Source organism: Hypanus sabinus, chromosome 1 (genome assembly GCF_030144855.1).
Source record: "Hypanus sabinus isolate sHypSab1 chromosome 1, sHypSab1.hap1, whole genome shotgun sequence".
Taxonomy (NCBI): Eukaryota; Metazoa; Chordata; class Chondrichthyes; order Myliobatiformes; family Dasyatidae; genus Hypanus; species Hypanus sabinus.
This window is the reverse complement of record NC_082706.1, coordinates 78,433,200-78,446,978: the sequence shown is the minus strand read 5'-3', so window position 1 is coordinate 78,446,978 and position 13,779 is coordinate 78,433,200. Positions and strand designations below refer to the sequence as shown.

The following is a 13,779-nucleotide window of genomic DNA, read 5'->3' as shown; positions in this document are numbered from 1 at the left end:
TAAATGTTATCCATTCTCCATCCAAGGAGATGTCAGAATGTGTGATTTCTTTAGATGCAGAGAAAGCTTTTGATCGAATTGAGTTACCTATTTAAGATCTTACAAAAATTTAATTTTGTGCCCAATTTTATCCATTGGATTAAATTACTTTCTTTATCTCCCTCTGCTTGGGACTTTAGTAATTTTCAGATTTCTAAACCAATTAAACTCCAACTTGGAACAAGACAAGGTTGCCAACTGAGTCCTTTGCTTTTTGATTTGGTATTAGAACCTTTAGCAATTGCCTTTCGGGAGTCTAAAGATATCACCGGTATCTTAAGGAAAGGTACTATTCATAAAGTTTCACTTTATGCTGTGGACCTATTGCTTTTCATATCTAATGTTACTACTTCTTTACCCTTCATGTTTCGTTTACTGACTAATTTTAGTCAGTTTTCAGGATATAAATTGAATTTACATAAGTGAATTGTTTCCTTTAAACAATTTGACACCAATATTAATCTTCCTTTTAAAATTGTAAGAAAACAATTTGCATATTCGGGTGTAACAATCACTAAAAATTTCAAAGATCTATTTGAAGAAAATATTTTAAAAATGAATTATGTGAAAAAAACACTTTCTAATTGGTCGCCTCTCTTTATCATTGATTGGTCAAATTAATTCTATTAAAATTAATATTTTACCTAAATTTATTTACCTTTTTCAAGCTGTACCTGTTTTTATTCCTAAGTCTTTTTTGATTCTCTAGTTTCAATTATTTTTTTCCTATATATGTTAGAATAGATAACCCCAATTAAATAAAGCCCACCTTCAAAAAAGCAAGAAGAATGGTGGCCTTGCTTTACCTAATTTTAGGTTATATTTTTGGACAATTAACATACAAAATCTTCTATTTGGTTATAGTATATTAATTGTGAGGATTGTCGGATATGGGTCTTTTTGGAAGCTAATTCCGTCATGAAATTTTCTATTATTTCACTTCTTGGATCCTCTCTTCATTTATCTGTAAATAAATTAACTGACAGTTTGGTGGATAAACACATCAGAATAGTAGCGATTTGCGATTCTCCAAGGGGGGGGAGCATTGGCGATTCTGTACCCTTCTGCCCATCAGAGTTGCTCATCATTCGTAACAGTTTTAAGTCCAATCCTTTAACTGCCTTATTTGGTATTGTTGAGGAAAGAGTTATAATTTTGGGGCCGCCCTATTTGCAGGTGTTGTGGTTTCTCATGCCCCACAAACGACCAGGAGATGCAGAAGATTCTTCAAGAAGGGTTAACCTTTAATTTGCAAATCAAGGCTGAGACAGTCATTGAGCTAGTCGCTGATTGCCCACCGATCCTTGTACATAGCATTTTTTATAGCAATCTCCTGGTTTAGTTGCATTAGCATATCCAATCGGTCTACAGTTGTATCACAAGTACATCCACCACTATTGTTTCTACCCATTGACTTAATCATGTTCTAATCTACATCTCGAAGCTACCTCTCACTAACACACCATTGTCTTCTACATTCTTAAGATTTCATTTTGGGTACATGCATAGCAAATAGCAAACTCAGACTACATAATCTACATCTCTTAGCTTCCTCTTATTAACACATCGTTGCCTTCTACATTCATACATATTCATAGATATATGCATAGCAAATAGCAAGTTTCAAAGCTGACCAAAGCTACATAGTTTTGGTTACACAGCAAATAATGCAACTTTTATACTCCAATACAGGTACTGGCTTTTATTTCTCTTATGGCTAAAAGGGCGATCTTGCTTAAATGGAAGGGGGTTCCCTCCCCCCCACACATGCTTAGTGGTTATATGGGTGATGTTATGTCATGTTTAAATCTAGAGAAGATTCGTTGTTCGATTTTTGATTCTAACCAAGATTTTCAAATGTTATGGGGACCCGTTCTGAACTATTTTAAAAATCTTTAAATTGTTATTAAAATATAGAACTGGGCTATTATTATAAAACACTATATGGTAAAGTACTCTTTTATTTTCTCTTGTTTTTAACCAACCAGCTTTGTCTTGGTTTTTTTTAGATTTGTTTTAATAATGTAATTTACCATGCTATTGTATTTAATCCTTCAATTTATTTGATTGATCATCATTATAGGATAACATGATTGTATCAGTATGATTTGAATACAGTGCATTTTGTGCTATTTTATTTTGATTTATCATAAGTATCCTTATGAATTCTGTATTTGTATATATGAAACTTAATAAAATTATTGGAAAAAGAAAAAGTAAGTAAGTTTTAAGGAAATTGGGGAATTCTCAGATTCGGTAAATAACAGGTTAAGGTTGAGTACTGAATGTGTCTGAGTATTCTGGTTTGTGAATGGCTACAGCATGTTTAAGGCTACATCCACACTAGACCGGATAATTTTGAAAACACCAGTTTCGCCTAAATATGAAAGGCGTCCACACTAGGCATTTTTTAAAGCACCTCTGTCCACATTAAAATGGATGTTTGGGTGAATCTCCTCCTACTGGGTCTGTGCAGAACACACAGAAAACAAGCGAAGAGGAAACAGTATGCTCGGTGCGCGTTTGTCCAGTTACAGACTGGCAAAACTTAAAAGGAAATTGCCAAATGAAAGACGTAGTGCGTGTTTGTCCAGAAACATTTCCTAGTCTCTTCATAGTCTTCACCGATGAAAGGGATGACAGCTACAATTAAATGCAGTAAGGCCTGTTACTGTGAAATTTGCTGTTACCTCATTTGTTTGCCTTTACTTTTGCTGTGGTCTTTGTATTATTTTGCTGTATTTAACATGTGCAATAAAACGAGTTACTGGGCAAAAGTGGCAGTTGCATCTGTTAAATGTATAAAACGTCTTCATCAGTGTTATCTTGTATTTCCATACAATGTTACGTTAGGCTGTTACACATCTATTGTCAGATATTGTTGTGGTGTTGGTGGTTGCGTTCAAGAAAACAATGAAATGCCTCGCTGCCGCCACCATTTGTTCCAGCACGTCGTAACAGCGTTTTTAAAAATAGCCGGTCACCCCGTACGTACTACGCCGGATATTAGGCGTTTTCAGATTTATTCACTCTGGAGAGCGTTTCTGAAAATCTCTGTTTTCGGGGGAGGAAAACACAGTTTCAATGTGGATGGAGGGTCAAAACGAAGAGAAAAGGCTTTGGTTATGGATTTATCCGGTTTAGTGTGGACCTAGCCGAAGATGATGTCTCACAGCTGCTTCTTTGGAGCGAGATCAGGGTTAAAGCTCATACAGATCCACAAAAAATGTCTCCTGACTTTCACACCTTTTAGTCTTGACAAAAGGTGGGGTTGCTGATGGAGATAAGAAAGGACATTCCTTTCTCAATTAAAGCTTAAATTTGGTGGAGTCTCTGAGATTCTACTCTGAGTAACTGGATTATTGAAGTGATTGTTCTTCTCTATCGGTGGCCTTATAAATTGTAACAATTGTGGAAGTCGAGCAGTGAACTTGTTTGAAACACCAGAGGGATGAGAACGTTTCTCCCCCAGATGTTGGGACCAAGTTCCCTCGCTGGCTGAGCTCGAAGAAATAAACTGGTGAAACGATAAGTAATTATCTTTTTGAGCTGCGGTCCGGCAATTTTACGTTTACAGTTTGACATGGGTCATGACTACAATTGTTCTTGGTAAATTTTTCAAAAGTGGATTGCCATTGCAGCCTTCTGGGCAAGGTACAAAACAGGTGACTCCAGCCATTATCAAAACTCTTCAGAAGTGCTCTGCCTGGTATCAGTAGTCACACAACCAGATTTGTGATATGCACCAGCTGTTTGTACAACCATCCACCACCTACTCCTATGGCTTCATGTGACCCTGATCGGTTGGGGGGTGGGGTGGTAGTGCACTACATCTTGCCCAAGGGTGATTTGGAAGGAGCACCTTGCATCTCCTTTGATAGAAGCATACACTATCTCCACCCCACCACCCTAATCAAAGTGATACTTGTTTTTGTTTTTAGGTTCTAATCATGTAGATTAGGTATATGTACTTGTTTTATATCTCAATTACTGCTGATGTTCTTCCTATTAAATAATGCAACTCTATCCTCTTCTCCATCTATCACCTTGGAATTAGTTGTCTCCCTCAACCATACTTTCTTCAATAGTTGTAATCCCATAATAATATTATTGTCTTGTATGTACTTAAAATATCTCGTGGTATTACGTTTGTGAGAATACAATTAAAAATGGTTAAATTGAAGCATTCTGCTTCACAGTTCCAGCAACCTGGCTTAGTTCTTAGCAGTCTGTATGCAATTTACAAGTCCTCCGTGGCCATGAGTATTTCACTGGGTGGTCTTGTTTCCTGTGAGACCGTCTTAAACTGTAACATACTGTGCAGCACAGTACGGACTCTTCAGCCTCTGATGTGCCAACCTTTTAACCTACTCCACGATCAATCTAACCTTCCCCTCCCATATAGCCCTGCTTTTATTTTTCATCCACGTGCCTTCTCTGAGAATATCTTAAATGTCACTTAGTGCAGCTACATCTATCACCATCCTTGGTTATACATTCTACTCTTTATTTTAAAATCTACCTCTGATATCCCCATATACTTTCCTCCGGTACTGTTAAAATCAAGCCCTCTTGTACAATGCTTTATGAGCTGTACAATGACCTCACTGCTCTGTACTTTATGTATTTGAAATTAGGGCAATTATTTCATATACTGTCACATTTGTGTATCTTTAGGCTTGTACACTTGGATACATCTGTCAAGTCAATTTTTATTGTCATTTTGACCTTAACTGCTGGTACAGTAGACAGTAAAAACGAGATGTTTTTCAGGACCATGGTGCTACATGAAACAATACAAAAGCTACACTGGACTACGTAAAAACAAACACAGAAAAAACTACACTAGACTACAGACCTAGGACTGCTTAAAGTGCACGAAACAGTGCAGGCATCACAGTAATTGCAGTATGTTGGTGTCAGTCCAGACTCTGGGTATTGAGGAGTCTGATGGCTTGGGGGAAGAAACTGTTACGCAGTCTGGTCGTGACAGCCCAAATGCTTTGGTCCCTTTCCCCAGATGGCAGGAGGGAGAAGAGTTTGTATGAAGGGTGCATGAGGTCCTTAGTAATGCTGTTTGCTTTGCGGATGCAACATGTGGTGTAAATGTCTCTAATGTAAATGTCACTTTGCCAGGAATATTGTCCGGTCCAGCAGCCTTCCGTGGATTGTCCCTGCACAGGGCTCTCCTCACATCAGCCATGGTGAGACACAGCACCTGGTCATTTGGAGGAGGGGTGGACTTAGAACATAGAATAGTACAGCACAATACAGGTTCTTCAGCCCACAATGTTGTGCCAACCCTTAAACCCTGCCTCCCATATAACCCCCCCACCTTAAATTCCTCCATATACTTGTCTAGTAGTCTCTTAAATTTCACTAGTGTATCTGCCTCCACCAGTGACTCAGGCTGTGCATTCCACACACCAACCACTCTCTGAGTAAAAACCCTTCCTCTAATATCCCCCTTGAACTTTCCACCCCTTACCTTAAAGCCATGTCCTCTTGTATTGAGCAGTGGTGCCCTGGGGAAGAGGTGCTGACTTCCTCACCGCTACGTCATTTTCCGCCTCAAAACGAGCATAGAAGTTGTTCAGTGCACCTGGGAGGGAGGCATCACCGGCACAGTCAGGTGATGTTGTCCTGTAGTTGATGCCTTTCCACATGAGCCGCGTGTCGCCGCTGTCCAGGAAGTGGCTGTGGATTCGCTGGGCGTGTGCACGCTTTGCCTCTCTGATGGCCCAGGACAATTTGGCCCTCGCTGTTGTTAGGGCTGCCTTGTCAACTGCCCTGAAGGTGGAGTCACGGGTCCTCAGCAGCGCACACACCTCCGTGGTCATCCATGGCTTCTGGTTAGCGAGTATAGTGATGGTCTTGGACAGAGTAACATCATCAATGCACTTGCTATTTCCACTCCCATTCATGTTCTACTCGTTTTAGTCCTCCCAAGATACATTGTCTTGCCTTTCAGAATTAAATTCCACATACCATTGCTCTTTTTTTACCAACTGATTATCATCTTTGCAAAATTTCCTCTCTATCTTGTGGACCTGTTTGAATCAAAAGCTTTAGTTTTATCTGCATACAAAATAGATTTTCAAAAGTTGCCATGTTCTATTTCACTGTCTTCCCCTCCCCCCACCACCACAATGTTTTTTTAAAAATGTGTTAACTTTTTGTATAATCAGAAGGAAGATTTGGAAATACTTTGTGAAAGATTTACTACAAGCAAGTTACAAAAATTTGAAGATCTTGCCAGCATCTCTACATATGGATTTAGAGGAGAGGTATGTTTGAAAGGTAATTATTTTATTACAATTAAAATATGGAATGTGGTAAAATCCATAAGGGTAGAAGATTCTCTTCAGTTGTCCAGCCTTCATGGACATATCTGAAGAAGAATGTTGAGAAGAAAACAAATTTAGAAGGAAAAAAACTCTTGTTTAATATTTTGTTTTGCTTTTAATACTGTTGTGAAAATATATTTTGCGAACTTCATCTTTCTATATGAAGGAGTTAGAACAGTACAGCATGGGAACTGGCCCTTCAGCTAATGAGTATGCAGTGATTATAGTGCCAAGTTAAAATAAAACTATGTTCAGGCAGATGGATTTATCCCTCCATTCCTGCCTGTTCATGTACCAGAAACAAACTCAGAAATCAAAGATGTAAAGGGACTTGGGAATCCTCAAGCAGGGTCCCCTACAGATTAACTTGCAGGTTGAGTTGGTAAGGAAGAAGGCAAATGCAATGGTAACATTTCATTCCAAGAGGGCTATAATATAAAAGTAATAATGTAATGCTGAGGCTTTGTAGAGCATTGGTCAGGCTGAATTTGGAGTATTGTGAGCAGTTTTGGGCCCCTTATCTGAGAAAGTATGTGCTGGTATAGGAGAGTGTCCAAAGGAGGTTGATGAGAATGATCTGGGAAAGAAAGGACTGAAGCTGAAGGAACATTTGATGAGTCTAGTCTTTAGAAGAATAATGGGGGATTTCATTGAAAGTTATGGAATATTGAAAGGCCTCGATAGAGTGGATGTGGGGAGGAGGTTTCCAACAGTGGAGGGGACTAGGACTTGGGGTGGGGGGGTTGTGTGGGAGAGCCTCAAAATGCAATGATGTCCAATTAAAACAGAGGAGGAATTTCTTTAGCCAGAGAGCGGTAAATCTGCGGAATCCATTGCCACAAACAACTGTGGAACCTAATTCATTTTGGTAGTTTTAAAAGCAGAGGTTGATAAGTTCTTGTTAAGTAAGGGTGTCAAAGATTACTGGGAGAGGGCAGGAAAATGGGGTTGAGAGGAATCAGCCATATTGAATGGTGGAGCAGACACTATGGGATGAATGACCTAATTCTACTGTCTTGTGACTTATGTAAATTTTGCTAGCTGCCTGAAATCTAAAACCAGTGTATTATGCCTAAACAATGGAGACTACAACAAGACGAGGGAGGAGTTGGATAGAGTAGACTGGGAATGCAGACCATATGGTGGGATGGTGGAGAAACAGTGAAAGACTTTCAAAGAGATTTTTCATGGTGCTCAACAAAAGTATATTCCAGTTAAAAGTAAGGGTGGAGAGAGCCAGGCATGGATAGCTAAGGAAATAAAGGAAGGCATCAAATTAAAAACTCGTGTACAAAGTCGCCAAGAGTAATGGGAAACTGGGTGATTCAGAAAATTTGATAAAGCAGCAAAGAATCACTAAGTGAGCAATAAAGAAAGGGAAGATAGATTATGAAAATAAACTAGCACAAAATATAAAAACAGTAAGTTCTTATAACTATATAAAGTGGAAAAATGTGGCCAAATGAATATAGGTCCCTTGGAGGATGAAAAGTGGGAATTGATATTGGGTAATAAGATGGCTGAGGCTTTGAATGACTATTTTGTGTCTGTCTTCATGGTGGAGGACACATCTAACATGCTGAAGAGAGATTATATGGATGCGATGAGAGGTGGGGACCTCAATACAATAGCTATCTCTAAAGAGGTAGTGCTGAATGATAGACGTGTCCCCTGGTCCTGATTGAATGCATCCCAGGGTACTGAAAGAAATGACGGAGGTTATAGTAGAGGCTTTAGAAAGGGTAGTAGACCATGAAAGAAAGGGAAGGAAGAAGGGCACCAGAAGGGGATGATGGGCAGGTGAGGAGAAGAGAAGAGATAAGAGAGTAACCAGAATGGGAATGGAAGAAGAGAAAAAGATGGAGGGGTAGAAATCAATGTACATGCCATCAAGTTTGAGGCTAACCAGACAGAATGAGCTGCTGTTCTTCCAACCTGAGTTTGGCTTCATCATATCAGTAGAGCTTTTGGAAGATGTCAGAATGGGAATGTGACGTCAAATTGAAATGGTAGCCCAGTAGAGATGCTGCCTTTTGTGGTGGACAGACTGAAGATGCTCAACAAATTGGTCACCTAATCTTCATTGGGTCTCACCAATGTAGAGGAGACTCCATTGTAAGCGCCAGATACAATAGATGAACCTGACAGATCAAGTATGAACCACAGATCAAGTATCACCTCACGTGAAAGGACTGTTTGAGGCTCTAAATGGTGATGAGGGAAGAGGGAATGGGTTGGTACACCATTTGTCATGTTTGCAGGGTTAAGTACCAGGAGTGAGATCAGAGGGCAGGAACTAGTGAATCACATAGAGAACAATCCCTCTGGAAAGTAGGATGGGGTGGTGGGGGGGGAGGGAGATGTGCTTAGTAGTAGGATCTTGTTGGAGATGGTGGAAGTTAAAGAAAATGTGCTGGGTGTGGAGGCTCGTGGATTGGTAGGAAAGTAAAAGGGGAACCCCATTCCTGTTATGATAGGAGGATGGGTGAGAGCAGATGTGTGAGAAAGAGGAAACATAGGAGTGGGGGTGATATTGATGGTGGTAATGGGTGGGCAATGCTTATCAAAGTAGTAGGCATAGTGACAGAGGTGATGGAAGATGGATGGCATCGTAGTGAACATGGAACTCAATGAGGTGTGGGCACTGGGACAAAGGTGAGGCCCATAACTGAGTGCAAAACATTCTACCTCAAAGGTTGAAGGGGATGGTGAAGACGTGGCTGGACTCAGGAGAGGGAAGGTTGGAAATATCATGAAAGAGGAAGGCTTAAGGAAAGTAAGGTGGGAGGAAGGTGGTGCTCAGAGAAATGAAGGAAGGGATGAGGGGTAGAGTGGAACCCAAGAGACCTGGAGTTAACAGAGGGTAGTGGGTGGAAGAAAAGGAACAAAAGAACCCAGTGGCAGTGAAAATGTTCTTGACCTGTAGGTGGAGATAGTCAGGGCAGAGCTGAAATGGGCAGGGTAACTGCTTGATATTTTGGCAATTCTTTTCTGAGGCAGGAGTAATCTGTACAAGGGGGGGCAGGGTGCACCTTAACTGGAAAGCAGCTAATAATCCTGGCGAGAGGAGGTTAGTTACTGCTACTTGGGAGAATTTAAACTAGTTTGGCAGAAGGATGGAACCAGAGCACCAGGTCAGAAAATGAAGGGAAGGCTCATGTCAAGGCTAGTACATAGACTGGGCAGAATTTATTCAGTGTCCAGGAACGTTTTTTTAATATCAGTATATAGATAATCCACCAAGAGCAGTGGCCATATTAACTTTGTGTTAGGAAGGGAGCCTGGCCACATGACTGACTAATCAGTGGGAGCATGTTTAAGTAGAGATCACAGCTCCTTATGTTTTAATTTAAATTTGAGTAAGGAACTCCTTAAGTTTGAATAAGGATCAGAATGGTAAGTTCAGGAGAGTGGTAAATTGAAGCAAGGCAAATTATGAGTGTATAATGCAGAAAATATGGGAAGTTAATTTGGAACAACTGCTTTTGAGGAATTCCGCACATGAGGGTGTTTATTGATCAACTGCACAGAGTATAGGGTAAGTATGTTCTAGCAAGAAGGAAGGCGAGGTCAGGGAACCTTGGGTGTTGAGGGATGTGGTGTTTTTAGTCATAAAGAAAAAAAGCTTTTGTAAATTTGAAGAAGCTAAAGTCAGAGCCCTTTGAGAATGTAAAGGAGCAAGAAAGAAACTTGAGGCTGAAAACAGTAGAACTAGGATAGGCCATGAAAGTTCTTGGCAGGGAAGGTTCTATGCATGCTTCAAGAGCATGAGGACAACTAGAGAGGCAGAAGGACTACTCGAGGATAAAGGACTGAGTGTGTTTGGAGGAAAGGGATATGGGTGAGGTCCTAAATAAGTACTTCAGTGTTTATCAGGGAGAAGTATGTGGATGATAGTGAGATCACTAGAGAATGCTAATATACTAGGGCATTTTGAGATGAAACGTTGAGTCTCTTAAAGAACATTAAGGTAGCTAAGCTCCCTAGAGCTTTATGGGATACACTCTGCATTGAGATAGTGGAAGCCCATCATGATCTTCATATCTTTTCAAGTCACAGCTAAGGTCCAGTGTGGTGTTGGAGGGGGGTGGGGGTGAGTTACTGGAGAGTAGCTAATGGTGTTTCGTTACTTGGGAAAAGAAATGGGGACAATCCTGGAAACTATGGGCTGTGAGTCTCACATCAGTGGTAGGTGAGCTTTTGGAGAGGACTCGTATGGATAGAATTTCTTAACATTAACATAACTTAAGGATATTCAGCATAGCCTTGTGTCGGGCAGTCCGTGTCTTAAAAAAATTGAGTTTTTCAAGCAGGTGACAAAAATGGTTGAAGGCAGATTTGTGGATGTAGTCTACATGAATTTTAACCAGGTGTTTGACAAGATCCCCAGTGGTAGGCTCATCCAGAAAACTAAGAAGCTTGGGATCAATGGTAACTGGCTATTTGGTTTCAGAATTGGCTTGACCATAGAGAAGAGGGTAGTGACTGATGGGTCGTCTTCTGGCTGAAGGTCTGTGGTGACCTTGGTACTGGGATTGCTGTTCTGTGCTCCATATAAATGATGTGACTGAAAATATGAATGGCTGGGTTAGTAACTTTACAGACAATACAAAGATTGATGATGTTGAGGATAGCATGGAAGATTGCCAAAGAATACAGTGGGATATAGATTAGTTACAGGTATGGGTGATGAAATGGCAGATGGAATTTAATCTCTAACTATGAAGTGTTACAAATTGGGATATCAAACATTAAGAGGTGGCACACAGTTAATGACAAGACTCTTAACAGTGATGTACTGAGGGATCTTGGGGATCCATGTCCACAACTCCCTGAAAATGGCTCCACACGTTGGTGGGATGGTAAAGGTATATTGCATGCTTAACTTTATAAGTCGAAGCACAGAGTCAGGAGTTACAAATCATGTTGCAGCTTTATAAAACACTGGTTACTCCACATCCCAATTTTTGCATTCAGTTCTTGTCTATCGGTGTCAGCTCGATATTTGTCAATTGTGGAATGTACATTGCAACCAGGGTGATGATAGAAGTCCATCAGCAACTAGAATGCATGACACTTGACTATCAGATGTTACAGGTTGGGGGAGCGAGATTGAGACAAAACCACCATATTCTCACCATGAGTTATTCATGAAGCAAATGCTGACACTGCTGTCGAGTTCATGCAGGTGAAGACAACATCTTTGGGCTGTAGAGCTGTGTCCAGAGTCTTGGGGTGAACCATGTGTCTGTGAAGCAGTGTACACTGCAGTTCCTGATGACCCTGGTGCTGCAATCTTGCTATGAGCTGTTGAATTTTATTTTCCAAAGACTGTACATTTGAAAGAAGGATGTTAAGTGGGAGTGTTAACCTGAAATTATTAACCTGCTCAGTTGAGGAAAAACACCAGAGACACGAAATTACCTCTGAAACGGTTTTTATTCAGAGAGGAGTTCGCAGCCCCACGCACTTCGGGCGTAAGGTAGCCAACTCCCAATTTGTCGGTTTACAAAGGTCATACTTATACCCAAAAGCAGGGTACTACATTCGCAAATATGGTTGCCGATTCAAATTCTTCGATTGATTGGCTATTGCATAGATAAGCACGCGAAATACTCGAAATAAGCATAGATGCAAACGTAATACTTGGAATGAGTATGGACGCAAGCAAAACACTCAAGATAGGTATATAGCTCAAAATACTTTGCTGAACACATTGTCTTGTAGTCGCAAGGTTCCTCTTCTTTGTGGTTGCCACATGCTGTCTGTCATCTTATTTTAGCTACCTCTTCCCTGTCCTCCTACACTTCCCCAATGACGTATCTTCTCCCCGGTCCTGTCTACATATTTTGCTACACTTACCCCTTGCCCACCCCTTCTACACGTACCCCTTACCCTCTTCACATTCTCAGGAGAGGTGAACCTTGAGGATCTTCACTTCAGTTTTACCTGTGGTCTTCCCCAGCAGCCAGACTTGCTGATGCAATGGAGTAATCCTCTAAGACTCTAGCTGCTGCACTCGCTCCCAGGGTGGTCTGTAGTCCCAGTCTCAATTCTGAATATCCATCATGTAGTAAATGACTTGAAAAAATGTTGCAATGTCTGTGGTTGCAGACTTTAGCCGTAGTAGTTCTAAACAGGAATACAGTGGATTCTGGTTAATTGGGACACATTGAGACCAGTGCATTTTGGCCCAATTACTTAAGCCATCACCCCACTGGGGTATAAGCCACCAACAGTAGCTTGCTAGGGTCCTTTGTCCTAGGCCAGTCTTTCAAATCATCCCCAAATGTGATCCATCTTCTTGATGTATTCTTCCTTTCCCAGGTCTCTGGAGCTTCTGTTGGCGTTTCTGTAGCACTGGGCTTTTTGGGATGGGATTGTTAGCCCCATGCCCAGCCTTCCTTTTGCAGCTGGACTAGAGACAGTCACAGCGGAGTTAGGCCCAATTAAGTGGTTGTCCCAATTAGCTGAAGTTTCATGAACATAATTAAAAAGATATAAAATAACACAACACACACAAAATGCTGGTAGAACACAGCAGGCCAGGCAGCATCTATAGGTAGAAGCGCTGTCAACGTTTCGGGCCGAGACCCTTCGTCAGGACTAACCGAAAGGAGAGATACTAAGAGATTTGAAAGTAGTGGGGGGAGGGGGAAATGCAAAATGATAGGAGTAGACCAGAGGGGGTGAGATGAAGCTAAGAGCTGGAAAGGTGATTGGCGAAAGTGATACAGAGCTGGAGAAAGGAAAGGATCATGGGAAGGGAGGCCTTAGTAGAAAGAAGGAGGGGGGAAGCACCAGAGGGAGATGGAGAACAGGCAAACAACTAAATATGTCAGGGATGGGGTAAGAAGGGGAGGAGGGGCATTAACGGAAATTAGAGAAGTCAATGTTCAAAATAAAATAACACAAACTGATTAGCACATATATTTAAATGATATACAGAAAAAGTTAGAATCCTATCAATACTACTATAGTACTATAAAAATGTGTATTAGTTCCTACTAGTTATCAGAAGAATTCATCCAGCATATGCTGTAGCGGTGTGCTACACACAGCACTGAAATAACGACACATAGTTGGTGAGCTGCAGTTGCAAAGAGGTTTATTCAAACTTTGCGGCCTCGCTTTAAAGCCTTCCTGATCCCACCCTCCCCGGGCGGGAATGCTGACGTATTCACAGTCCCGTCCTGTGCGCGGGCTTTTCCCCTTGCTGGTGAAGCAGGCTTGGCGCCCTCTTTGGGACCGGCCTCAGTGCTGGCGCACACCACTTTGTGAGCCGGTTCGAGTGCGCTGGGAAGTGGGTTGCCACATAACCCTCCCCCAGAACCGGCGATACACCCCCAATGTCCTCAGTCTGGGTCAGACTCTGTTTGGGAGGTCTGTCTCT

The 13,779-nt window shown here is 41.3% G+C and overlaps 1 protein-coding gene across 1 annotated transcript in view; it reads left to right on the top strand.

Moving 5' to 3' along the window:
• Positions 1-13,779, top strand: part of mlh1 (mutL homolog 1, colon cancer, nonpolyposis type 2 (E. coli)) — a 130,928-nt gene that overhangs the window by 15,500 nt on the left and 101,649 nt on the right. The window contains exon 3 of the mRNA XM_059971177.1: positions 6,228-6,326. Within this exon, the coding sequence (XP_059827160.1) occupies positions 6,228-6,326 (99 nt within the window). The remainder of the gene's footprint in view (positions 1-6,227; positions 6,327-13,779) is intronic.